General features: G+C 46.7%; 1 protein-coding gene across 2 annotated transcripts in view; it reads left to right on the plus strand.

The window, feature by feature from the left end:
• The window catches only part of atp8b1 (ATPase phospholipid transporting 8B1), a 213,145-nt gene that overhangs the window by 150,100 nt on the left and 35,566 nt on the right, over positions 1–27,479 (plus strand). For both annotated transcript variants that reach the window (XM_072497355.1, XM_072497356.1), the window contains exons 11-18: positions 11–99; positions 196–392; positions 938–1,146; positions 2,618–2,661; positions 9,119–9,275; positions 10,654–10,842; positions 20,841–20,953; positions 24,622–24,786. In XM_072497355.1, coding sequence (XP_072353456.1) covers positions 11–99; positions 196–392; positions 938–1,146; positions 2,618–2,661; positions 9,119–9,275; positions 10,654–10,842; positions 20,841–20,953; positions 24,622–24,786 — 1,163 coding nt within the window. The remainder of the gene's footprint in view (positions 1–10; positions 100–195; positions 393–937; positions 1,147–2,617; positions 2,662–9,118; positions 9,276–10,653; positions 10,843–20,840; positions 20,954–24,621; positions 24,787–27,479) is intronic.

Here is a 27,479-nt window from a genome sequence, read left to right on the forward strand (position 1 = left end):
TGTCTTGCAGGAGCTGACACTAAAATCATGCGGAATGGTGGAAAAACTAACTTCAAAAGAACCAAAATTGACCAGCTGATGAATTACATAGTTTATCTGGTAAAAGAGAAACCTTCTCCAGCAAATTTATGTACTGACATGTTGACTGTTTTCGTAGAATGCGTGATCTACATGTGCAATTTTACTTCTTTCCAGATTTTTCTGTTCCTCATTCTTCTGTCAATTGGCCTTGCTATTGGACACACATTCTGGGAAAGCGATATTGGCAGTGTCACCCAGTCCTGGTATCTTGATGATGGCAAGGATTACCAACCTTCATATAGAGGTTTCATTACCTTCTGGGGTTATATCATTGTAATGAACACCCTGGTACCCATTTCACTTTATGTAAGGTAAATGTGCCTCATTCTGTTCTCTTGAATTTGTGTGCCAGCATGACAGGGAAACATCCGAGTAATACACCAAGTTGACTGATGAACTCATTTATTAAAGTCATTCAGGAGATGTGGGTGTGGCTGGGGAGGTCAACACTTATTGCTCATCCTTAATTGCTCTTTACTGAGTGGTTTGCTGGGCCATTTCACCAACGTTTTCATCATTCCCAGGCAGTAATAAATTAGGAACAGTGGCGGAGTAGATATACCAGTAGACTAGTTGCTGGACTAGTAATCCAAAATTCTGGATTCACGATCTGCTGATTGGACCTCAAATCCTCGTTAGTTCAAGGGAGATCTGTGTTTGAAATGTCAGCCTCTTTTCTGCTAGCAACTTGTAATAAATCAAAAAAACCGATCAAAGTTAAAATACATTTTAATTCATGAAAAAAAGATTGAGTGAATTGCATTTGAAGCAATAGAGGGCCTCATCTCCTACTTGCGCTCTTTATGATTGTGTAAATAGACAATTACCATAACATTTTTTGTACTCTCTCCCTTAGTGTTGAAGTGATTCGCATGGGTCAAAGCTACTTCATAAACTGGGATCTACAGATGTATTATGCGGAAAAGGATACCCCAGCCAAAGCACGCACAACTACATTGACGGAGCAACTTGGGCAGATAGAGTACATCTTCTCTGATAAGACGGGAACTCTTACACAGAACATCATGGCATTTAAGAAGTGTAGTATCAGTGGCACTACATATGGTATGTTTCATTGCTTGTGACATAAAAATAGATCATAAACCTGTTCATCTCTAATTCCCCGCCAAATATGTCAACTGCACTTTGCGAACCCACAACCTCTACTGCCTAAAAAACAAGAGCAACTGACGTGTGGGAATATTTCCACTTTCAAGTTCCCCTCCCAGGTCGCACACCATCCTGACTTGGAATTGTAGCATTGTTCCTGCATCACTGTATGAAAACCCTGGTACTACCTAAAAAGAAGCACTGTGGGTGTGATCATACCACATGGACTGCTGAAACCCAAGAAGGCTTCTCGCCCACCATCTTCTCGAGGTCAATTAGGGATGGATAATTCAGGATGGACAATAAATGCTGAGGTGTCCATAAATGAAATATATATATTTTTAATGATCCTGCATATCTCTCTGGTTAACATTGTATTCATATTGCAAGAGATGGACATGATTAAGATTGAATGCTGCGATATAAATTAAGTGGCTCAGTGTGTTCAATTTAGAGCATGGTGAGAAATCAACTCTAAAGTGAAAGCTGAACAGTGTTGTAAGATCCTCAGACAACAGTATCCAAATATTGTCTTCGTGGGCTGCATACCATGGAGCCTTAAGGGCCACGACTCAGTTTTCAAGCCATTGCATGCCAATTGATGAATAATGAAACCTCTGTGGTGAAAAATAGAAACTGTTGAAGTTCACAGAACTACGGGTGTGTACATGGGAAAAGTCTAAGTTCGATTTTGTTTAAATAATTCCAAGATGAGTGGTGTAGCTTTGTTATACATTTTAAAAGATAATCCAAGAAATTGGTCCTATGCAGTAAATTATGGAATAATAATAGAGTCTCTACAGTGCAGAAGGAGGCCATTTGGCCTACCAAGTCTGCGCCAACCCTGCGAATGAGCACCCTACCCATGTCCACTGCCCCCATCCAATCTCTGCAACTCCACCTAACCGTTGGACATTAATAATAATAATTTTTATTAGTGTCACGAGTAGACTTACATTAACACTGCAATGAAGTTGCTGTGAAAATCCCCAAGTTGCCACACTACAGCCCCTGTTTGGGTACACTGGGGGAGAATTCAGAATGTCCAATTCACCTAACAAGCACGTCTTTCGGAGCTTGTGGGAGGATACCGGAGCACGGAGGAAACCCACGCAGACACGGAGAATGTGCAAACCCCGCGCAGACAGTGAACCAAGCCGGAAATCGAACCCAGGTCCCTGGTGCTGTGACGCAACTGTGCTACCATGCAAGGGGCAATTTAGCAGGGCCAATCTACCGAACCTGCCCACCTATTTATTTATTAATTGAATTTAAATGTCAGCAACTGCAGTGGTGGGATTTGAACCAGTGCCCACCGGACATTAGCCTGTGCCTTTGGATTACTACTGCAGTGAATACTAATAGCGTGCACAAAATGCCGCTGATAGTTACAGGTTCTAAATATAATTTTCTGTTTCTTCTACAGGCGAATTATGCAATGCTGTGGGAGACAAGACTGACAAAGTAGAGGTAAAACTAACTTGCTTAACTTAAAGTCAATTACATGAAGGCGCAGGTGCTGAAATCATGCTGCAAACATTTGAAGTATGCAGAGTGCTGTTGCTGCATTTCTACTTCAAGTTATCATAGAATCTCTGCAGTGCAAAAGGAGGCCATTCAGCCGTATGCCCTGACCCTCCGAAAGAGCACTCTACCTTGATCCAGTCCCCTGTCCACCCCGCGTAAGCCCATAACCTAAAATACACATCCCTGGACACTAAGGGCAATTTAGCATGGTCAAGCCACCTTAACGTGCCCAAGTTTTATTTTTAAAAAATTAAAAAAATTTAGAGTACCCAATTCTTTTTTTCCAATTGAGGGGCCATTTAGTGTATCCAATCCACCTACTCTGCACATCTTTGGGTTGTGGGGGCGAGACCCATGTAGACACTGGGAGAATGTGCAAACTCCACAGTGAACTGGGACGGGATCCAACCCAGGTCCATGGTGCTGTGAGGCAGCAGTGCTAACCAGTGCGCCACTGTGCCACCTTTAAACTGCCCATCTTTGGACTGTGGGAGGAAACCAGAGCACCCACAGGCAATCCACGCAGGCACTGGGAGAAAGTGCAATTTCCACACAGACAAGGCCAGAATCTAATCCGGGTCCCTAGTGCTAAGAGGCAGCAGTGCTAACCACGTTCTCAATTTTTGGGATGATGTAACGAGCCTTAGACCAAAAATGTCCCACTGAGAACTCAATGAAGGATTTGTCATTCTTGCAGTGGTAAAGCTATTTTTAATAGGTTACTAATTTAGTTATAAATATCACACAAATAAATAAATCTCCTGATAGGGGCAAGCTGAAAAGCTTCTACAGCTTATCTCTTTTTCTTAAACAATTCTGAAATGTCTTGTCAATGAATTCTACCTTAGACATTGACCTCTTCATTGAGAGCAGTCCATTCATCCTACTTCTGCTTAACTTAACAAGTGTAATATGTTTTGGGATGCATTAATACATGGGAATGCTTGTAGGACTAGAAGAAAAAGAATATTAATTTAATTTAGTTATCTCTAACCACCCCGCCCCCACCACCACCTCAGCACATTTTTAAGGTGCTTATTTTTATATTAAAGGTGCTATATAGATGCATCTATTGATGGGTGTGTAGGCAAGCAGTAATTGCGTAATGTATATAAGGGAATGGAGGACAAATATGAATACACCAGGCATTGGCCTTGGAATTCTTCGCATCAGTTCTTCCTCTTCTCCACTCCCAGCCTGTGTTGTGCACAATGGAGGTTACAACAGGAGGATGCAAAGTTCACTGAATGAGTTGTGGGTGGGCAATCTTGTGTGCCTCGTATCGTTCAGATTTAGGTCATCAAAGGCAAGGGGATTTTCACAAAAAACATTGCAACTAAACAAACAACCTTATCCAAGCATGCTTTCATCATCAAATTAAATAGAACAAAGAACAAAGAAAATTACAGCACAGGAACAGGACCTTCAGCCCTCCCAGCCTGCGCCGATCCAGATCCTTTATCTAAACCTTTTGCCTATTTTCCAAGGATCTACTTCCCTCTGTTCCCCACCCGTTCATATATCTGTCTAGACGCATCTTGAATGATGCTATCGTGCCTGCCTCTACCACCTCCGCTGGCAAAGCGTTCCAGGCACCCACCACCCTCTGCATAAAACACTTTCCACGCACATCTCCCTTAAACTTTCCCCCTCTCACCTTGAAATCGTGACCCCCTTGTAATTGACACCCCCACTCTTGGAAAAAGCTTGCTGCTATCCACCCTGTCCATACCTCTCATAATTTTGTAGACCTCAATCAGGTCCCCCTCAACCCCCGTCTTTCCAACAAAAACAATCCTAATCTACTCAACCTTTCTTCATAGCTAGCACCCTCCGTACCAGGCAACATCATGGTGAACCTCCTCTGCACCCTCTCTAAAGCATCCACATCCTTCTGGTAATGTGGCGACTAGAACTGCATGCAGTATTCCAAATGTGGCCTGACCAATGTCCAATACAACTGTAACATGACCTGCCGACTCTTGTACTCATTACCCCGCCCGATGAAGGCAAGCATGCTGTATGCCTTCTTGACCACTCTATCGACCTGCGTTGCCACCTTCAGGGTACAATGGACCTGAACTCCCAGATCTCTCTGTACATCAATTTTCCCCAGGACTCTTCCATTGACCGTATAGTCCGCTCTTGAATTAGGTCTTCCAAAATGCATCACCTCTCATTTGCCTGGATTGAACTCCATCTGCCATTTCTCTGCCCAACTCTCCAATCTATCTATATTTTGCTGTATTCTCTGACCGTCCTCCTCGCTATCTGCAACTCCACCAATCTTAGTATCATCTGCAAACTTGCTAATCAGACCACCTATACCTTCGTCCAGTTCATTTATGTGTATCACAAACAACAGTGGTCCGAGCACGGATCCGTGTGGAACACCACTAGTCACCTTTCTCCATTTTGAGACACTCCCTTCCACCACTACTCTCTGTCTCCTGTTGCCCAGCCAGTTCTTTATCCATCTAGCTAGTACACCCTGAACCCCATACAACTTCACTTTTCCCATCAACCTGCCATGGGAAACTTTATCAAACGCCTTTCTGAAATCCATGTATGTGACATCTACAGCCCTACCATCATCAATTAACGTTGTCACTTCCTCAAAGAATTCTATTAGGTTTGTAAGACATGACCTTCTCTTTACAAAACCATGCTGCCTATCACTGATCAGTCTATTTTCTTCCAAATGTGAATAGATCCTATCCCTCAGTATCTTCTCCAACAGTTTGCCTACCACTGACGTCAAACTCACAGGTCTATAATTCCCTAGATTATCCCTGCTACCCTTCTTAAACAAAGGGACAACATTAGCAATTCTCCAGTCCTCCGGGACCTCACTCGTGCTCCAGGATGCTGCAAAGATATCTGTTAAGGCCCCAGCTATGTCGTCCCTTGCTTCCCTCAGTAACCTGGGATAGATCCCATCTGGACCTGGAGACTTGTCCACCTTAATGGCCTTTTAGAATACCCAAAACTTCCCCCTTCCTTACGCCGACTTGACCTAGATTATTTAAAGATCCGTCATGTCCCTCTCCTTGGTGAATACCGATGCAAAGTACTCATTAAGAATCTCACCCATTTCCTCTGACTCCACGCATAAATTCCCTCTTTTGTCTTTGAGTGGGCCAATCCTTTCTCTAGTTACCCTCTTGCTCCTTATATACGAATAAAAGGCTTTGGGATTTTCCTTAACCCTTTTAGCCAAAGATATTTTATGACACCTTTTAGCCCTCTTTATTGCGTGTTTGAGATTTGTCCTACTTTCCCGATATTCCTCCAAAGCTTCATCAGATTTAAGTCTCCTAGATCTTATGTATGCTTCCTTTTTCATCTTAGCTAGTCTAACAATTCCACCCGTCATCTATGGTTCCCTAATCTTGCCATTTCTATCCCTCATTTTCACAGGGACATGTCTGTCCTGCACTCTAATCAACCTTTCCTTAAAAGACTCCCACATTTCAAATGTGCATTTACCTTTAAACAGCTGCTCCCTATCAACATTCCCTAGCTCCTGCCGAATTTTGTTATACTTGGCCTTCCCCAATTTAGCAATCTTTAGGACCTTCCTTTAGGACCACTCTCTTCTTTGCCCATGAGTATTCTAAAACTTACGGAATTGTGATCGCTATTCCCAAAGTAATCACCGACTGAAACTTCAACCACCTGGCCGGGATCATTCCCCAATACCAGGTCCAGTATGGCCCTCTCCCGAGTTGGACTATTTACATACTGCTCTTAAAAAAAAAAAAAAAAAAAAAAAAAAAACTCTCCTGGATGCTCCTTACAAATTCTGCTCCATCTACGCCTCCAACACTACATGAGTCCCATTCAATGTTGGGGAGGTTAAAATCTCCCATCACGACCACCCTATTGCTTCTACATTTTTCTATAATCTGTCTACATATTTGTACCTCTACTTCACGCTCGCTTTTGGGAGGCCTGTAGTAAAGCCCAACAATGTTACTGCACCCTTCCTATTTCTTAGCTCTACCCATAGTGCCTCAGTGCTCGAATCCTCCATCGTGCCCTCCTTAATCACAGTGTGATATCATCTCTGACCAGTGATGCAACTCCTCCACTCTCTATCCCTCCTTAAGTGTCTATACCCTGGGATATTTAGTTGCCAGTCTTGCCCTTCCCTCAACCAAGTCTCAGTAATACCCATAACAACATATTACCAGGTATTAATCCAAGCCCTAAATTTATCTGCCTTACCTGCTACACTTCTCGCATTGAAACACATGCTCCTCAGACCACCTGTCCCTTTGCGTTCATCATCTCTTCCCTGTCTACTCTTTCCCCTTAGTCACATTGAGTTTATTATCTCGTACCTTACTGGCTTTAGTTGCTGCCTCTTTACTGACCTCTAACTTCCTAATCTGGTTCCCATCCCCTGCCACATTAGTTTAAAACCTCCCCAACAGTGTTAGCAAAAGCACCCCCTAGGACATTGGGACATGCCTAAGCATTGAGTGTAAACTGAGGTCCAATGCATGAGACTTAGTTGATTGTTACAATTTGTCTTTTGAAGGCGACATCAGCAGGGAAGGGTAAAGAGATTTTGAAGAGGGATTTCCAGAGCTTGGGTACAGCCACCAATGTTCAGAGGTGGATTTACAGTGAAACACACTGTGCCTAGACACAGGGCCCCGACCAATGGAATGGGATCAGCACCGTCTGGTGTTTGTGGGCACCAATCAGAGCCTGATAGGCTCAGCAGGCAATGAAGAGCGACATCAGACTCTGATTGGCAAGTCCCCCTTCGAGGGGGAATACAGACTCCTCCGAACATTGAGGCACGTGCGTGAGGACGGAGAGACGACTAGGCGAGGAGGAAGAGAGGCCGAGACAGAAGATCTTGTATTTTACTTTTGTGACAAAAGGCGCAGCCATCAGGTTTCTCGGTCCAGGGCTGAGGACAGGCCAATCAGCAACAACGAGTTGAGGTGAGGTGCCAGGCAAAAGTCACGAGCCAAGGTGAGCCAGCCAGTAGGCAGCCGCCGAGCAGCGAGTGGAGCAAGCGAGGAGTGACTCAATCCCCAGTGCTGAGGGAGGGCAGGCCAGCCAGAAACAGTGAGGCGAGGTGCAGGGCAAAAGCCGCATGCTAAGGTGAGCCAGCTGGTCAGCAGCCACCAAGCAGTGAGGGGAGCAGGGGCGACTCAACCCCGCCAGGGTTGAGGGCAGGCCAGCCAGAAATGGAGAGGTGCGAGGCGCTGTGGCTGGCCGAAGGCCACAAGGTGGTGAGCCAGCCAGTCGCTGATGCTGGCTCACCTGCTCTCCTCAGCCCTGGGGGTTGCGTTACCTATTTCCTGTTGCCCCTTACTGCTCGATGACTGCTGACCCCGACTAGCTGGCTCAACACCACGTGGCTTTTGCCTGACCACGGCGCCTCGCGCCTCTCCATTGCTAGCTGGCAGGCTCTCCTCAGCCCTGGCTGGTGTTGAGTCACTCCCTCCATGCCTGACTTGGAAGGTGCAAGCCCAGGTGGGGGTAAAGAAATGAAGAAATCTCTGAGTACAAATATATCCATCACCGAGGGCTGTGCTACAGGTTAGCATGGCCATAAAAAAAGCTAAACTAGCAGTAAACTTTATTTCTATCCGGAGGAAAGTAGGTAAGATATGCTATTCCTGTCTTGAACTATGGTTAAACCGCATTTAGAGTACTGCGGACAGTTCTGGCCACTATCATAATGAGGATATAGAGGCACTGGAGAGGGTACAGGAGAGGATTTGTAAAAATGATATCTAAAATGTGTGAGTTTATGTATCAGGAAATGATTGACGATCTGTGTCTCTATCTTGGTGTTGGGCGGGAAAAGGGCAAGAAAAAGGTTGAGGGTTGACCTAGTAGAAGTCTTGAAAATGTTGAAAGCATGGATACAGAGTAAACGGTCCTCTTGTGGGTAAGAGCTTAATGAGAGACCATCAATATAAGACAGTCACCAAGAAATCGAATAGGAAATTCAGAAGAAACATCTGTGCCCAAAATATAGTGAAAATGTGAAATTCGCTATCGCGAGGAGTGGTTGAAGTGAAAAATCTTGATACATAAAAACTGGACAACCATTATGGGAGAAGGGAATAGATGGTTACGATGGCAGATTTAGACGAGAGGGGTCTCAAGTGGAGCATTAACTGGTTGGGCTGATTTGCCTGTTCTGTACCTTAAATCCTTTGTAATGTGCAAGTTGAATTGTCCAACATCTCCACCAGCCCCTCCACCATGTCTTGTCAAACTGCTCATCTGACGTCCAGTCCTTGGTGAGCCCTAATTTTCACTAGTTAAACATTGCAATGACCAAAGTTGTTGTTGTCTGCAGTTTATTGTTGATCACTTAAAAATTTCTAAAATTCATATCGTAAATACTTTTTGTTTCCTGCAGCTTGTGGACTTCAGCTGGAACAGTTATGCTGATGGGAGTCTCAAATTTTATGACCATTACTTGCCTCAACTCATCCGTTCAAGAAAAGATCCAGTAGCTGGGGAATTCTTCAAACTTCTTGCACTCTGTCACACTGTGATGGTCGAAGAAAATAATGGTAAGTGAAGAACAGTAATGTTTCGCATATATGAAATTAGTTTAGTATCAACGCTTTGAAATACACCCTTTACTGAGAGATCAAGCACCGATAGTATCTTTTGATTGTTGTGGCCGATTTTATTTTTTCACCACTGGAACCTTTTTGCTGAATTAAAATAATTGCACCTATCCCTGTTTCACCGCTTTGTTGCCAAGTTTATGCCCTTGCAAGAAGTAAGTATCTGGGGATTCCAGACTGCTGTTGGGGAACCCATGATCCCATGCTGGTCAGATGCCGATGGAACATCGTCAGTCCAATGCTCTTACCGATAGTATCAGAGTGTGGCAACTTGCTTGCGGTGATGATGGTCAAATCGTGCAATAATCCCTATAGAGTCTCCTAAACCGCCCCCCCCCCCCCGAATGCTTCCAAGTGCTTCAAATTAACTAAATTGATTTGAAATGCAATGACTGTGCAATCTTCCACATTTGATTATACGGTATTTTGGGCATCCACTATATGATATAGTAACCAGCAAAGCTATCTTCAGAACCATTAATATTGGACAAAACTTCAAAGCAAATTTCAGATGGGAGTGACTCAGTGAGAAATGCCAAAGTAATGTCTCATCAAGGCTATTGGAAATGGCAATATGGTGGCACAGCACTGCTGCCTCACAGCACCAGAGACCCGGGTTCAATTCCAGCCTTGGGTGACTGTGCGCAGTTTGCACATTCTCCCCAAATCTGCGTGGGTTTCCTTCGGCTGCTCTGGTTTCCTCCCACAACCCAAAGATGTGCAGGTTAGGTTAGGTGGATTGGATTGGCCATGCTAAATTTCTCCTTAGTGTCCAAAGGTGTGCAGGTTCGGTGGGGTTGCGGGGTTAGGGCGGGGGCCTCGGTAGGGTACTCTTTCAGATGGTCGGTACAGGCTCAATGGACCAAATGGCCGCCTTCTGCACTGCAGCGTTTCAATGATCAAGTATCTCTTCTGATGGCTTTCAGAAGTAATAAAGCACGAGAGATGGATATACTGCTTACACAATCAAATTTCCTTTCATAAATTCTATATTTTCTTCAAGAAAGGAATAGCATTTTTGGCCTGTAGACCATATATTTTCTTTGGGCTTCCTCAACACACTCTAAAATGTTCGAATGTTCATTCTGTAGAAATGCGTCATGGAAGCAGACTTCTCCATCAGGGAAAGAAAATGATCACAAGGTTCGATCCTGCTTTTGATTTGGTTCCCTGTCAGCTATTGGAACAGTGATGGCAAACTGACAAGCTTGCTTACTTTGATCTTTATCAGTGAACTGAGACGGGAATTGATTTTTAAACTTGCTGTTGCAAATTTTGTCCTGCAGTTGGATCACATTTTCTCTTCATTTGTGAACAGGGCAAATTGTATATCAAGCAGCCTCTCCAGATGAAGGGGCCCTCGTTACTGCAGCCAGGAATTTTGGGTTTGTCTTTCTTTCACGTACGCAAAGTACCATTACAATCAGTGAACTGGGCATAAAGACAACGTATGAAGTGCTCGCAATCTTAGACTTCGACAGCGACAGGAAACGGATGTCCATCATTTGTAAGTAAAAACATTTGCCACTTTAAAGCTGTCTCGTCTGTTCATCCATGTCCTAAAATGTGAAAACTGTCTTTAGCAACAAATTCTGCTTAAAACATCATGTACTATCTATCACCAGAACAGAAGCCAGCACTTGCTGAACGACCCTGAGTGCGCTAACAACTCATTTAACACAATCAGTCAAACTCGTAATGAGGCTCATTTTACTCACTAGAAGTGACATTTATTCATACTTGTTCTCTGCAAACAAAAGGAATATGTTCAAGTCATGTGCCTTTTTTTTACTTATCTGCAGGTTGGGGAGCTTATTGTTCCCAATTGCTTTGTCTATGGCAATGCCTTGGCCAATTCGAGTTGACTTGCTAACTAATCACTCGTTTCTGCAGTAGTATAAATTGTCATCATTTGAAATTTGGCCGCCTTTTGTCCTGAGGAGTGCAAGATGTAAAACTTCCAACTCTTTTCAGCAGTACTCAACTTTTTATTATTGCTGCCACTGTTCATTTTATTCTATGGGCTTCAACTTCAAGCCTGTTATGTGGCACATGATCAATAACCTTTTGGACAACTGTACACCACATCATCCCTCTCTACCTCATCAGAAAATTCAATTAAACATAAGTCTGCGCTGGTTTTCCCTTGATTTTCCCACATTTTTCCATGTAACTGTTAATTTCAAAAAATATATATTTTTTATTCTCCTTTTTCACATTTTCTCCCAAATTTACACCCACCAACAATAAACAATAATGAGTAACAAATATGTCAATCCGCATATCAATAACAACGATCCCATCCTCCCACCAAACCCCAAACATTAACCCGCATGTTCACACAAACAAATGACAAAAAGTACTTCCGGTGGTGGCTGTGAAGGACTAAGCCGCACATTTGGTGGCTCCCGCTCGGGTATGACTTTCGGACCTTTTCCCCTGATTTTCTACCGGACTTGAACTGTAAAACTGATGACAGAGGCAATTATGTACTGAATTCCCACATCGGTGCATGGAGAGAAGGACTAGAAGTGCTTGTAAAGGCAGAAACAGAAAGACAGAGAAGGCTTGGGCTGGAGCTGCAGCGGGAGACAGCATGGCGGAGGACCGGACCTCTGGTTTGTCGACCCAGCGGTCAACGGAGCAGCTGATGCAAGTTATTCAGGACGGCTTTGCTAATCAGAAACGGGTCTGCTTGGACCCGATAAGAGTCGATTGAGCGGCTGGAGCTTAGATTGGATGCCCAAGATCGGGCGATCCAGAAGGTAGAGAAGGCGCTGGCTGAGCAGGAGGAACATCAAACTGCGGTGGAGCTGGAGGTGGGAATGCTGAGAGACCAGCAGAAGAAGCTCCTGGAGAAAGTGGAAGGCCTAGAGAATAGGTCCCGCTGGCGCTGGCGGGCACGACCCCGCGAGTAAGGGAGGTAATGCTTGAGCGGAGTCGGGAGAGGGCGGGCTGGCGCTGCCAAATTTTAGTAACTATTACTGGGCGGCGAATATAGCCATGATCAGGAAATGGGTGGTGGGGGAGGGGTCGGCATGGGACGGCTTCATGCAAGGGCACCCGTCTGGGGCGTTGGTAACTGCGCCTCTGACGTTCCTGCCGGCACGGTACTCCATCAGCCCCGTGGTGGTGGCGGCCCTGAGAGTCTGGGGGCAATGGAGGAGACATGTGGGAGCAGAGGGAGCATCGGTCTGGTCCCCAATCTGTAATAATCACTGGTTTGCCCCGGGAAGAATGGATGGGGGGTTCCGGATATGGCGGAGACCAGGGTTTGAGAGGATGGGGGATATGTTTATAGAAAGGAGCTTTCCGAGTATGAGGGCGCTGGAGGGGAAGTTTGGGTTGGCGAGGGGAAACAAATTCAGGTATCTGCAGGTGCGGGACTTCCTACGTAAACCGGTGTCAACCTTCCCGCTCCTACCACTAAGGGGGATTCAGGACAGGGTAGTTTCCAGAGGGTGGGTAGGAGAAGGGAGCATCTCTGACATTTGCAAGGAACTTATGGGGTCAGAGGAGACGCAGACCGAGGAGTTGAAGCGCAAGTGGGAGGAGGAGCTGGAAGGAGAGATGGGGGATGGTCTATGGGCAGACGCGTTGAGCAGAGTCAACGCGTCCGCCACATGTGCCAGGCTGAGCCTGATACAATTCAAGGTTGTTCACCGGGCTCACATGACAGTGGCCCGGATGAGCAGATTCTTTGGGGTGGAGAACAGGTGCGCAAAATGTGCGGCAGGACCAGCGAACCATGTCCACATGGTCTGGGCATGTCTGAAGCTTAGGGGATTCTGGCAGGGGTTTGCGGACGTCATGTCCACGGTGTTAAAAACAAGGGTGGCACTGAGTCCAGAGGTGGCGATTTTCGGGGTGTCGGAAGACCCGGGAATCCAGGAGTAGAAAGAGGCAGATGTTCTGGCCTTTGCTTCCCTGGTAACTCGGAGACGTATACTAGAAGCTTGGAGGGACCTCATAGCCCCCGAAGTCGGAGACCCTGGCTATCGGCCATGGCTAGCTTTCTCTGTTTGGCGAAAATCAAGTTCGCCTTGAGAGGGTCACTATTAGGGTTCGCCCGAGATGGCAACCGTCCGTCGACTTCTTAGCGGAAATTCATCATCAGCGGGAGGGAGGTTAGTTTAGCTTGGAGTAGGGGGTTAATAAAGGTGGGACCTGTAAGGGGGGGTGACTGCTTTTGCACTGTTTATAGTTTCATGTACATTGTTTATTTTGTTGTTGCTATTGTACCAAAAATACCTCAATAAAATGTTTGTTTAAAAAAAAACAAATGACAAAAAGGAATTAGAGATTACCCATAGCCGCCATTAACACACACAGACCCCATCCCCCCAACACTCGCACCCACACGCCCCAACTAATGTTCGATGTTATCCAGTTCTTGAAAGTGCATAATGAAGAATGCCCATGAATTGTAGAACTCCTCCATCCTTCCCCTCAGTTCAAACTTAACCTTCTCAAGAGTCAAGAATTCCAACAGGTCCCCCGCCACGCCAGGGCACAGGGTAGAGAGGTTGCTCTCCAACCTATCAGGATCCATCTTGGGGCGATCAACGAGGCAAAGGCTACAACATCTGCCTCCGCACCCGTTTCCAACCCTGGCTTGTCCGACACCCCGAATACGGCCTCCCGGGGGCCTGGGTCCAGTTTCCCTGCACCACTTTAGAAATTACCCTTAAAAACCTCCTTCCAGTAATTCTCCCCCCCCCCCCCCCCAAAAAAACATTCACACACATCTTCTACTCCTTCAAAGAATCGGCTCATCCTCGCCCTCGTGAGGTGTACTCTATATACCACCTTCAGCTGTATCGGCCCCAACCTCGTGCACGAGGTGGAGACATTTACTCTCCGGAGCACCTCACACCAGAACCCCTCCTCCATATCCTCTCCCAACTCTTCCTCCCACTTTGCTTTGATCCCTTCCAGTGGTGCCTTCTCCTCTTCCAAAATAGCTCCATAAAACGCTGACACTACCCCCTTCTCCAGTCCCCCTGTCGTCAGATCCTCCTCCAGCAATGTGGAGGCCGGCTCCACTGGGAAGCTCTTTATCTCTTTTCTGGCAAAATCTCGAACCTGCATGCATCTAAACATTTCCCCCTGCTCCAGCCCATACTTCGCTTCCAGCTCCTGCAAGCCGACCCCTAAGAAACAAATCTTTTAGTGTCTTAATCCCCTTCTCCTCTCATTTCCGAAAATTTCCATCCCACCTCCCTGGCTAAAATCTGTGGTTCCCCCGAATCGGCATTTTCCTTGGCCCTGCCCCCAACCTGAAGTGTTGGTGGAACTGCCTCCAAATTCTCAATGAAGCTATTATTCCCGGACTCCCTGAGTACTTCCCCGGGGCTATTGGGAGCGGCGCTGTTGCTAGTGCTTTCAATCCCGACCCCCTGCACAAACTCTCCTTCATTCTGACCCATTGGGAATCAACCCCTCTGACCCAGCTCCTCATCTGCTGCACATTCGCCGCCCAGTAGTAATACATCAGGATCGGGAGACCCAAACCCCCTGCCTGACTTCCTCTCTGTAGCAGCATCTTTCTAACTCTGGCCACCTTCCCTCCCCATATGAACGAAGTAATCCTTCCCTCAATCTCTCTGAAAAAAGCCTTTGGCAGGAAAATCGGCAGGCATTGAAATATTTACCGAAATTGCGGCAACACGTTCATTTTAACCGCCTGTTCCCGACCCGCCAGTGACAGCGGGAGACCATCCCACCTTGTCAGATCAGCCTTCACTCTCCCCACCAAACTAGAAATGTTGTACCTGAAATTTTACGCCACGGGGTATTTCCAGGGGACCTGTCCGGGATCTCTCCGACCTCGGCGCACAGGTGCATCCACGCCATCATGGAGGCTCTCTGTGCCCCAGCGGCTCTACACATCCATTTCCATCTTAACACAGCCCACCAGGATGCCTGGGTGGCGGGATTCGCCGACATCGTGCGATGCCCCAGGTCCAGGGGGTGATCGACAGGATGCATGTCCCCTACGAGCACCTACAGATGACAGGCCGCTCTACACTAACCGAAAGGGATTCCATTTGACGAATGTGAAGCTGATATGTGATCATCAGCTGGCACCTGGGTGACTCGTTATCCACTGCAGAGGACCAACGTGCATGGGATGCTCTGATCACCACCAGCTTCACCAACTAGGTGGGGGGAGGGGGGGGCGGGGAACTGGCCAAGGACACAGAGACACCCTCGTGTGATAAATAGCTGCCGCAACACAGGGTGTGGGACCTGGGTTGGCAGTAACACTGGATCTAGTCCATGGGACGGAGATGACGATAACCCACTCTGCGATTGAGCTCCGGTGCTCTGCATCATACGCCAACTTCTGACTCCTGCCCAGGGTAGCACCTTCCACCGTCCACCTGGTAATCGCTGCATGCGAGCTGCCCTTTCCATCACACGGTCCCATTGAATCCCTGGGGTAATGGTGGTGGGGATGGTTGGGAAGCCCGGGCCACCCACAATGTCCACCCATTTCTTCCCTCCCTCCCCTCCTCTGGCTACCCAACCAGCCCACCCCTCACACACTGTCCGTTCCAGAAGCCTCAAACCCATCTAGACGGCACCTCGTCCATGGGATCAGCCTGCCCTCTGACTGTCCACCTCCTCGGGTCTTCCTACCTCCATCTGCTGTACCAGGTCACCTGTGTGGGGCGCACTAGATGGTGTCCCAGGAGCCTCGTCACTAAAGTGCCTAACCGAGGTTAGTGTCTCGATGGTGGAGGATGTTAGAGACAGCTGTGACGGAAAATCACTATCATCCTCCGACATGAGTTCCGGGGTCTCCTGAGTCTGGGGCGGAGGGCTGTCATCCAAGCTGCTCTCATCACTGCTTGGCTCATGGGGCTCCGGCAGTGGCAGTGGCTGGGGGTGGGGGATGTCGGATGGACCCGCCCCAACTCCAGCAGCTCCTATAAGACAGGACGCAAGATTAGACCACGGGCCGGGGGATGGTGAGGGTGGGGGGGGTGTTGTAGGGTAAGGGTGGGGGTGCCGTTTTTGTGGGGGTGCAGATGGTGTTGGTGGGGGTTGACCCACGTGTCACGGGGAACCGCAACTCTGCAGGGTCTCATTTCCTCGCCCGCGGCCGACGTCCGTTTCCTCGAGGCCACCAACCATGCCCAGGGTCCTCTGCTCTGCCACAGTGAGGGGCCGCAGGTCCCCCTCCTGTCTTCTGCACCCGGCGGTTATGCGTGACCTTCTGCTGAGGGGAGGGGGAGAGGGGGAGGCAAGACAGAAAATAATAGCATTGGACAGTCCGGCATGCAGACCAGGTGGTGGGTAGCTGGAGCCCTCAGTAGCCAGAGCACCTGGCCATGGCGCACGGTATGAGTGCCAGCATGGGGCGGCACATGGTGCAGTGGTTAAGCACTGGGACTATGGCGCTGAGGACCTGGATTTGAATCCCGGCCCTGGGTCATTGGCTGCGAGGAGTTTGCACATTCTCCCCATGGCTGCATGGGTTTCAACCCCACAACCCAAAGATGTGCAGGTTAGGTGGATTGGCCCTTAATTGGAAAAAAAAATAATTTGGTGTTCTAAAATTTTTTTTTTTTTTAAATGAGTGCTGGCATGTGGTGCAGGGTGGCGGTTCGCCCGTCCTCGAGGTGCGGGTAGGGTCACAGCTGTGTGGGAGGGGAATTGGTGTCCGGGGTTCAGTGTTGCCTACTCTCCCTGGCCACCATGAGGAGGTTGTGCAGTTTTTTTTGTGGCAATGCTGGCCACGGTGCTGACCGCCTCTGCCACCTACGCCCAGGCACGGCAAACGGCGGCAGCTGGCAACCCCTTCCCGGGCCAGGGTGCAGGGACATCCTCCTCTCCTCCACCGCATCTGGGAGGGTCTCCAGCTCGGCATCTGTAAACCTTGGGGCTGCTCTCCTCGCTGCCACCTTGTTGGCTGGGATGGTGTGTGTGGGGAGTGAAGTGTGTATATGCAGCTGCAGCTGGGCAGCCTCCTGAGTATCAATCACTAAACTGGTGAATCCGGCACTGTTTCTCATGGATTGTGTTCCACTTGGCGCAGGTGCTAGCTCCTTAACAGGAATGGAATCCGTCCAGGTGAGGCACCATTTTTGCTGTTGTGGAACCCCACAAATTCTGCGTCGGCATCAACACTTACTGAGAATCCTGCCCCATATCTAAGGAGGAATGGAAGATTTGGGCCATTGTCTTAGTAATTTCCTGTCTTCTGTCAGCATCCATGGATGCATCTCATCAGGTCCTGGTGGATGATCAACTTTTAGGTTTTGCAAATGTTTCCAAAAGCCCCTCTTGATCAATATTGTTGATAGGTTGGGAGAGTAGCAGATGAGGCTGGGCAGTTGTAGAAAGGTGGTTGAGAAATGGAGCATTAAGTCTGAGAAGTTCAGGCAAAGTCACTGGATGGGAAAAGCAGGAGTAGAAAAAACCAAGTTAAAGCTGGTAGATAACCGGGCTGTAAAATGGTGTTTCAGCAGAAGCTTGAGCAACAAGCTGCAAAGACATTGGCTGATTGGGAAAGAACCATGGAAGGAACGTTTGAATGTGATTAGATTATGTGGGTTGTCGAGTAACTTGCCTGACCAAACTAGTGGGAAACACTGGGTGACACTTCTATGATCGTGATGGAAATCTCACCAACATCTGGAGAATCACCTCTGTTGGGGAAAACCTGCCAGAATTAATTGCCCATCAGGCTCTTAACTGGCCAGCATTGGGCCTGCCCCGGCTTTTATTATCAGTTTCTGTAATGGTGTTGTGGTTACTTAGCTCTTGAGACTTTTATTTCTCATGACCATATGATGTATGAATAGAACATGGTGTTTTGTAATATGTCTATTGCTCCCTCAACTAAATAAAAACCAAAGTAATAACAATTATAATAATAGCTTATTGTCACAAGTAGGCTTCAATGAAGTTACAGTGAAAAACGCCTAGCCGCCACATTCCGGCACCTATTTGGGGAGGCTGGTACGGGAATTGAACCTGCGCTGCTGCCTTTTTCTGCATTACAAGCCAGCTATTTAGTCTAGTGTGCTAAACCAGCACCTGTGCAGTAATGCACAAAATCTGCTGTATGCTTTTGAAGGAAAGTGGCTATTTCTCTTCAAAGCACCTTTTAAGTTTAAAAAGCTAATACGATTTAAGAGACAGAACTGTAGTTTAAGACCTAAAGCTATTTTAAATCTCACAATAGGCTTTGAGAGAAAAACAGCATAAATGTCATCCTCAAACCTAACCTCTAAAGCTTTCCTGCAGCATTTACTTTCAGAATTAAATTACAAGAGATATCTCATGTATCCTCTAATCAAGCCATAAAACTTCACCTATGATTCTCTTCAACATTTGTCCTGTGGTAAAACCATAAAACGTAACTCTACTTTGGCCCCAGGCATTGTGAAATTCATCACGTGTCCAATAAGAAAGCACCTGAAAGACTCTCCCAGTATGATATCATATTGAGTTAATTGATTCCTTGATAATTGAACATAATTTATTACGATTTATTTAATATGGACTTCCCTAAAGCAGGATGGGGTTTGCAGGGAAAGGTTCACTGGCTGGATGCTGGGTCCCTCAATCTGACTTTGTCAGCCTTTGAACAAGCAACTATCCCAACCACAGCAATGAGACCCTTAATTGGGTATTAATTAGTGTATGGGAATGAAGGTGGTCCATGAGCCTTCCCACTTTGGGCTTAATTGGGTGGAGGTGGGAAGCCACCTGGTGTGGTCTCCACCCGCCCATTGAAATGGCCCCCACCTCCAGACCCACCATCGAGGCAGTGGGCACTAAATTCCGTGCCCATCTGTGCTCTGTAACAATTGAAAATCTATTTGTGAAAAACACAGTTTTTGCACCATTTAGTGCACTGAGGAAATCTTCCAATTCAAAGCCATGCTTTCGTCTGTGAAACAGAAGGAGTTTAAGTAATGGACACTCTCTAACTTTGTAAATTGCAGTATTGTTCCCAATGAATGTTCCCAATGAATCATGCAGTTTAAATTTGTGACATCTGAAATCTAAATGGAACTAAATCTGATACTTGCAGTAAGTGCGTACCACATGCAAATGCTTTAATATTCTCCTGGCAGAATTGTTTTTTTCGATTATTGCAGTTTGGAGGAATCATGGGCTGGATTCTCTGCCGTCAGGATTTTCCGTTTTGCCGGAGGCCCGGGGGTTTCCCGATGGCGTGGGGCTGCCCCACAATGGGAAACCCCATTGACCAGCCGGCATAACGGAGCATCCCGCCGGCATGCTGAAACAGAAATGTGGCGGGTCGGAAAATCCAGCACCATATTTTTATAGCGCGGAATATTGACAAAAGTATGTTTGAGGAAAGTATTACAGGAAGTAAATGTGACATTTGCAAAGTTCTATGCTGAAGACTTTCAATACTTTTAAAAATGTATTTTATTACAAACAGGTATCTAAACAGGTTACAACAAATAAACACCCAGGGAAACATACTTCAACTATACAGTCTGTACAAATCTTCTCCCCCCTCCCCCCCCCCCCCCCCCCCCGACGAACAGCTCTTCAAACACGGTCACAAACACCCCCCATCTTTTCTAAAACCCCTCTGCAGAGCCCCTTAACTCATACTTTATCTTCTCCAACCGCAAAGTCGAACAGGTCACCCAACCAAGCTGCTACCCCCAGTGGCGATGTCGACTGCCACTCCAGCAAAATTTGGCGCCGTGCAATCAGAGAGGTGAAGGCCACGACATCGGCCTTCCTCCTCTCCATGAGCACCAGCTTCTCTGAAACCCAGAATATCGCCACCAAAGGGTCCGGGTCCACCTTCTCCTCCACTATCCTGGCTAAGACTGTGAACACTCACGGCCAGAATCTTCCCAATTTTTCGCAATCCCAAAACATGAGCGCCCACACCACTCTCACTCATCTACCCCCTGGAAGAACCTACTCATTCTCGCCCGAGTCACATGCACCCTGTGCACCACCTTAAACTGTATAAGGCTCACCCTTGCACAAGAGGAGGTCCCATTTACCCTACGCAGTGTTGCACTCCCATGTTCCCCAATTGACCTCCCCTCCCAACTCCGTTTCCCATTTCTCCTTGATCCTCACCACCCGCTCGCCTCCCTGCTTCCCCCAGCCACTTGTATCTATCCCCAGTTCTTCCCTCCCCTTCCAGATCCAGAAACAGCAGGGTGTATCCCGGCAACCTAGGGAACCCCCTCCAGACCTTTTGTGCAAAGTCCCTAACCTGCAGATAGCAGAACTCACTCCCCCACGGCAGCTCCACCCTCTCCCTTAGATGAAGACTTTCAATACTTGTAGACGGAGTGTGAAACAAAAATGAGCTGTCATAACACCTCTTGTAGATAGGAAGCACAGGTGTGCCTTAGGCATACCAATTCAAATTGAAATGTTGGTCACTTATGTTCAATTGATTAACAGCATTATAACTTGGTTACATTTTTGTTTTGCTTAAAGGAGAGTTCTAAACTATTAGCATTATTTTTATGTTTTCAGTGAGATCACCAGAGGGCAAAATCAAACTGTATTGTAAAGGTGCTGATACAGTGATCTACGAGAGATTAGATCCCAATAGTCCAAATTCCGAGTCCACTGATGAAGCTTTAAAGGTGAGGGAGAGACCTGCTACTGCTCCTGGTCTTTTTGTTACATGTATTTCTATTCTCATGACCACAAATACAGCCCTGATTTTTCTTCCGGATCCAACTATCATTAGCTTAAAGTTGCAAGGCTGTTTAAGATTTCAGAAATGATGCTGTTTTCTTTTTATTGTGGTTTAGGATCTTTGATTATTTTTGCATGGAAGGGATCTGGGTATAATAATAGGCCATGACGTCTGAGCTCCCAACAGTCAAATTGAAGGGGTTCTCCCAAAGATGCGCGAGGGAACCCCTCTTGGAGGTTTAATGGTTGGGGTTTGCACAGCAATGGACCAGAAGTGCGGCCATCCACATGGCAATTGCCCTGCACGAGGAACCATCTGAAAATGGGATTTAAATCGCAAACTTCGGATGATTCCGGCGGTGCAGCACCATTCCCAATGTGGCAGAACCCAATTCCCCAGCTACACCCCCCCCCCCCCCCCCCCCCCCCCAAAATCCTATCCATTTACCCCTCCCACCCCCCAAACCCTATCCATTTACCTTAGGCACTTACTTTTCCCTGCCTGTCAATTTAATTGGACTTGAACTTGCCTGGCATGCGGCAGCTAGTGCTTTAAAAAAGGGGGTGAGTCCTCCTTCAATTCAACTCTCCTGCATTGTGGCACTAGGCTTTGGAGATAGCTGCGCTGCCTGGATCTCACCTGGCCTGAATCGGAAGGTCGGGTAAGACATGGGGAAGAAATTTTGCGCAAGTAAAAGAATGGCAATCCGACACTGATCCCAAGGAAGTTATGACCCAATGTATTTTGTAGCATTTTCTGTTTTGGTTTGTAATTTCATGCTGGTTTAAAATTAGTCTTGCGATTACATGTTGGTGCTGTTGGGACAAGAAGGAGATTATTATATAAAAGTAAATTACTGCAGAATCTGGAACAAAAACAAACTACTGAATGATCTCTGCAGGTCTGACAGCATCTGTGGAGAGAGAAGAGAGCTTCCGTTTAGAGTCTGGATGACAAAGCTTTGACAAAGAGTCAGCTCCCTTTTCTCTCCACAGATGCTGTCAGACCCGCTGAGATTGTGAAGGGGATTAGTATGTTAATCACTTCACCCAAAGGGTTAATGAACAGCCATTCAACCTGTCCCTAATAGGATGGGTTCATCGAGGATTCAGCATATCCTTTCAGTTACATCGTGGAGGTATGCTGACTTGAACTAAGATGTAACTGAAGTCATGTCTGAATGGCGATGTTCAGACATTGTGATCCCTGCCCTGGTGTGGGAACATGAATTAGCAGCTCTGCCAACTGATTCCCCCCTAGACAAAGGTGCTCCGTGTCATTTGGGTGCTAGAAGTCATGCAGTGCATCGAGTCCATGCTGACTTTCTGTAGAAATCCGATCAATCCCATTCCACCATTCTATATGTCCAAAGCCCCACAATTCTATTTCCTTAAAGTGATCATCCAATTTCCTTGAAATCATTGATTGTCTCAGCTTCCATGCCTTGTAGGTAACAAATAGCAGATCGCTACCACTTGCTCTGTAAAAAATGTATTCCCCACATCTACTAACCCCCTGCATCTCTTGTCCAAATCTGTGTCTCTTCGTCCTTGTGCCATCAGCAGGTAAAAGAAACAGTTTTTCTTTGTCTTATCTACACTCGTCATCATTTGGTACATCCGATCAAATCGCACCTCTACCATGTTTGCCCCAGTTTCTCCAACCTCACATTATAGCTAAAATTCCTCATCCCTGGAACCAGATCTCCTCTGCTTGCCCTTGAGGACGTTGCTGTAATAACCTCGAGTTAGCTCCACCAGTTAACTTATAAGAAACAATATTTTATTCCAACAATAAACCACTATTTCAGAGTGCTTTTAGATGGCCTTTCCATACTCCGCTCTAGGGTCCAACTGCTGGTAAAAGTCCCAACATGTCCCAGTAAATTCCTAGCTCCCATCCTGGATGGGACTCGCAGGTCACATGACCTCTGCCTCCGCGAATATCCGTTAAAAGGGCTAGCTACTACACTTGTATCATTCCTAAAGCAGAGTGACCAGAACTGAATGCAATACTCCAATTGAAGCCTTACTTGACTTTTAAAAAAAGGTTCTGCATAACTTCCCTGCTTTTGTACTCTGTTCTTTTATTTATGAAACCCAGGGTCTCATATGCTTTGTTAATTGCTCTCTCAACATGTCCTGCTACCTTCAAATGTTTATGCACTTGAACTACCAGGTCTCTCTGATCCTGCATACACTTTAAAACTGTGCCATTAAATTATATTTCCTCTCCCTTACCTCTCCTGTCAAAATGCATAATCTCACACTTCCCTGTATAAAATTCCATGTATCACATGTCTACTCATTCCGCTAGCATATTTTATGTCCTGTTGTAGTCTATTCATGTCAGCCACACTCTGTTCCATCTCCAAGTTTGGTACCATTGACAAATTTTACTGTGTTCCAATATTCAAGTCATTTACATTGAATCAAATAAAAATCAGTGAGCCTAGGGCTGACCATTCTGGGAGCCCTACTATGTAACGTCCTCCAGCCTGAAAACAACCTTTTAACACGACTCGCGTCTTTCTGTTGTTAAGCCAATATTTTATCCACGCTGACAATTTTGTTCACAAGCCTATTCTGTTATACTTTTTCAAAGTTTTCTTAAAATCCACATAGACAACATCCACCACATTTTCCTCCATCAACCTTCTCTATTACATCAACAAAAAAATTGAATAGATTAGTCGAGCACAAATCTGCCTTTTTCAAATCTCCGCTGGCTCTCCATAAGTAATTCAAATGTTTCCAAGTAGTCAGTTGGTCCCCTCCTCCCAGATTTATTGTTTCGAAAACCTGACTCACCACTGATTGTAAGGTAATTCCTTTCTTTCTTGAACAAGAAGGAGCCACTCACCAATCCTTTGGCACCTCCCAAGAGTCCCCAAAATGGGATTGGGAGCAGTGTATTGAGATGGCTAGAAAACTGTTTGCCGGACAGGAAACAAAGAGTAGGTCTTTTCCTGAATGGCAGGCAGTGACTCGTAGTACATCTCCCCCATACCTAGGGAAGATTAAAGGATTATATGCCTTTCTGCTGTCTCCACTCCAGCAAACCTCTGTCTTTAAAAAAAATTAACTGCCATTCTATTCTGTTGGCGGTTGAGCCATCCACTTGCTGTGCAGGGGGAGGGGAAAGGATACGGATAGCTTGTCACATTATAGAGAAAATGACTGTTCAAGAAAGTTCAAAATTTCTTAGCCCAGTGTGGTGTAATTTTATTATTTATCAAGAGATGCAAAACTGTCATTGCAATGAGATTTGCTACAATGTACATACACGAAGGTAAAGCAGCGGCAGGATTTGTAGGCCAAAAGAAGGGTCAGCGTGGCAGATTCCCTGGTGGTGTGATCGGCGAGCAACACCTTTGACCATTTCGGTGGGACTGGAGGTCAAGGCGAGTTGCCAAGGGAAAACCCACTATGGGGAGGCCAGAAAATTCCAGCCTCAGGAAAGGGACAACCTGTCTCCTGTTGGATTATATCGGAACATTTTTTGCCGAAGTCCAAGAATTTTCTCGCCCTTCTCTTCCACTCGAGATCAGGAGCATTGGAGTTTGAAGTAAAACTGTTTGACAGAAAATGAAGGCGTGTCTGTGTTTCACAGGATTTTGCAGATGAAACACTCAGAACTCTGTGCCTATCGTACAAGGATATTAATGAAGCAGAGTTTGAGGAGTGGAATAGAAAATATAAAGCAGCCAGCGTTGCTACAAACAACCGCGATGAAGCACGCAGTAGCGTCTATGAAGAAATTGAGACAAATTTGCTGGTGTGTACAATTTTTTAATATCGTCCTTTTATCTATTGGACAGCATTTGATCAGTAATGCTTTGATTGTTCTGTCATTCAAACTAATTCTTCTGTCTGGCTTGATATGTTTCGTAACATTATAGGAGCTCAGTTTTGCTGCATTATTTTTCTGTTTAAGCTTTGTTCTCATGCTCTTATTTAAATATTCCATATGGTTCAAGGATGCTATGATTCTATTCAAAATTCTCGAAGTCACGATAGGCTACACTCTACAGAGAATATTTTATAGGATGAACCTATAATCTGGAGTATGATGGGGAATTTTTTGCAATTCCACCAAGTTTTGTTCCGTTTCAAACTTTACAAATCATAGAATTTACAGTGCAGAAGGAGGCCATTTGGCCCATCGAATCTGCACCGGCCCTTGGAAGGAGCACCCTATTTAAGTCCACACCTCCACACTATCCCTGTAACCCAGTAACCCCCCACCGAACCTTTTGGACACTTGAGGGGCAATTCAGCATGGCCAATCCCACACATCTTTGGACTGTGGGAGGAAACTGGAGCACCGAGAGGAAACCCACGCAGACACTGGGAGAAAGTGCAATCTCTACACAGACGATCACGCAAGGCCGGAATTGAACCCGGGAACCTGGAGCGGTGAGGCTGCAGTGCTAACCACTGTGTCACCATGCCGTGCTATAAATGCTTATTTATTGTTGTTTTGAAAGCACATGTCGACTCTTCTGATCATATTGGCCCTATTAATGGTGCAAATAAGGCTCGATTAGATGGCATCCTGTGCACAGGTTCAAAAATGTAGCTCTTTTAAAGAAAATATTTTTATTCAGGCATTTGTATGAACAGTAAATACAAACACCTCCGGGCAAACCCAACAAGACAAATATGATTTTCTCCAACTTTAGGAACTCTGCCAGGTCACTCACCCACACCCCCGGTTTCTGGGGCTCCGAGTCTATCCAGTCCAGCAAAATCAGTCTTCGGGCTATCAGGGAGGCAAAGGCCAGAACATCATCCTCTCTCGCCACTCCTGGATTCCTGGGTCATCCGACACTCCAAATATCGCCACTTCTGGACTCGGGGCCACCTTCACACTCAACCCCTTGGACATTATGTCCGCGACCCCCTGCCAAAGCACCTTCAGTTTCAGACATGCCCAAAACATCTGAACGTGGTTAGCGGGCATTCCCATGCACGGCCCACACCTGCCCTCTACCCCCCCCCCCCCCCCAAAGAACCTGTTCATCCTAGCCTAATCTGAAACCACGATCGCCGAGTACCCAGAGTCGACAACCACCACCAGCAACCGAATCTGCCACAATGTTACCCTGCCTTCAATGCCACCAGTTTATTTACCAAAACCACCATCCACACGTTTCACGTCTAATCCCGAATGAAAGACTTGCCATACCCACCCTTTCCTTAGCCGAGTCTGTTCCCCGCTCTTCAAGTGTGTTTCTTGCAAAAAGGCCACGTCCACCTTCAAACTCCTCAAGTGCACACGAACACGCAACCACTTGACTGGCCCATTCAGCCCTCTCGCATTCCATGTGATCAACCTGGTCATGCCCCCCCCCCCCCAACATGGGGTCGGTGTTCAGGGGCCGGCGTCAACAGGAAGTAGGCCCGGGGGGAAGAGGCCAGCCGGCTGATCGGTGGGCCCCAATCGCGGGCCAGACCTCATCGGTGGCCACCCCGGTGAAGGAGACCCCCCCCCCCAGCCAATCAAGCATATCCCTTCTTGGGCCAGCCCCCGGCCCGTGTCACGCGACCCTCCAGGCCCACCATCGGATGCCCACCATCACCCCTCCTATTCTTCCTGCGCCATAGCAACCACACCTTTGTCAGCCCCCCCCCCTACTCCGCTAACCACCTGCCCCCCCCCACTAACAAGCCCACCCAGCTAGCCTGGCAGCCCCTACCCAAGGTACCTGAGCTTCCTACACCTCATGAATTCTCCTCTCTTGATAAAGTTTGCCTTGAAAGGGTCTGCGCAGGTGTTCTTCAGGCGGTGGCAACCGTTCCTAGACTATATCGCGGAGTGTTAGAATGAGTCGTCAGCAGCAGCAACCCAAGGGGGGGGGGGTATTTGGGTGGGCGGGGGAGGGGGTTTTCCTAGGGGTACTTGTAAAAAAAAAAAAAACATATGGGAGGGTTAATATGTGCGGGAGAAACCCATTGTATAAGCTCTGTATTATGTTTGATTGATATGTTTATGTTCTGTTCTGTTCTTTTCTCTTTTTCTTTTCTGTTACCGGGGGGGGGCGTTAAATTGGTTGAAAATTTTTGTTGGAAAAATTTTGAATAAACATATTCAAAAAAATAAAAAAAAGAATTCTCCTCTCTTTCTAACCCCCCCCCCCTCCCCCCCCCCCCCCCCCCCCTCGCCCATATACCTCTATAACACAAACAACAATGGAACAAGAAAAGGGTGCACTCATCCTCGGCGCTCCCCAAACATCCCGCCACCAAAACATCTGAACGTGGTTAGCGGGCATTCCTGTGCACGGCCCACACCTGTCCTCAAAGGAGAAAAGTTCTCAAACAACCAACAAACGGAAAGAAAAAAGACAGAAAAAGCAAAGATCTCCTCCACAGTTCAATGTCCTCCTTCACCTGCCAGTCCATTGTCTCTTTAAAAACTCCATTGCCTCCTCTGGTGTCCCAAAAAGTCACCCAGAGGCGGGCCTG

This window comes from Scyliorhinus torazame, chromosome 3 (assembly GCF_047496885.1).
Source record: "Scyliorhinus torazame isolate Kashiwa2021f chromosome 3, sScyTor2.1, whole genome shotgun sequence".
In the NCBI taxonomy this organism is placed as follows: Eukaryota; Metazoa; Chordata; class Chondrichthyes; order Carcharhiniformes; family Scyliorhinidae; genus Scyliorhinus; species Scyliorhinus torazame.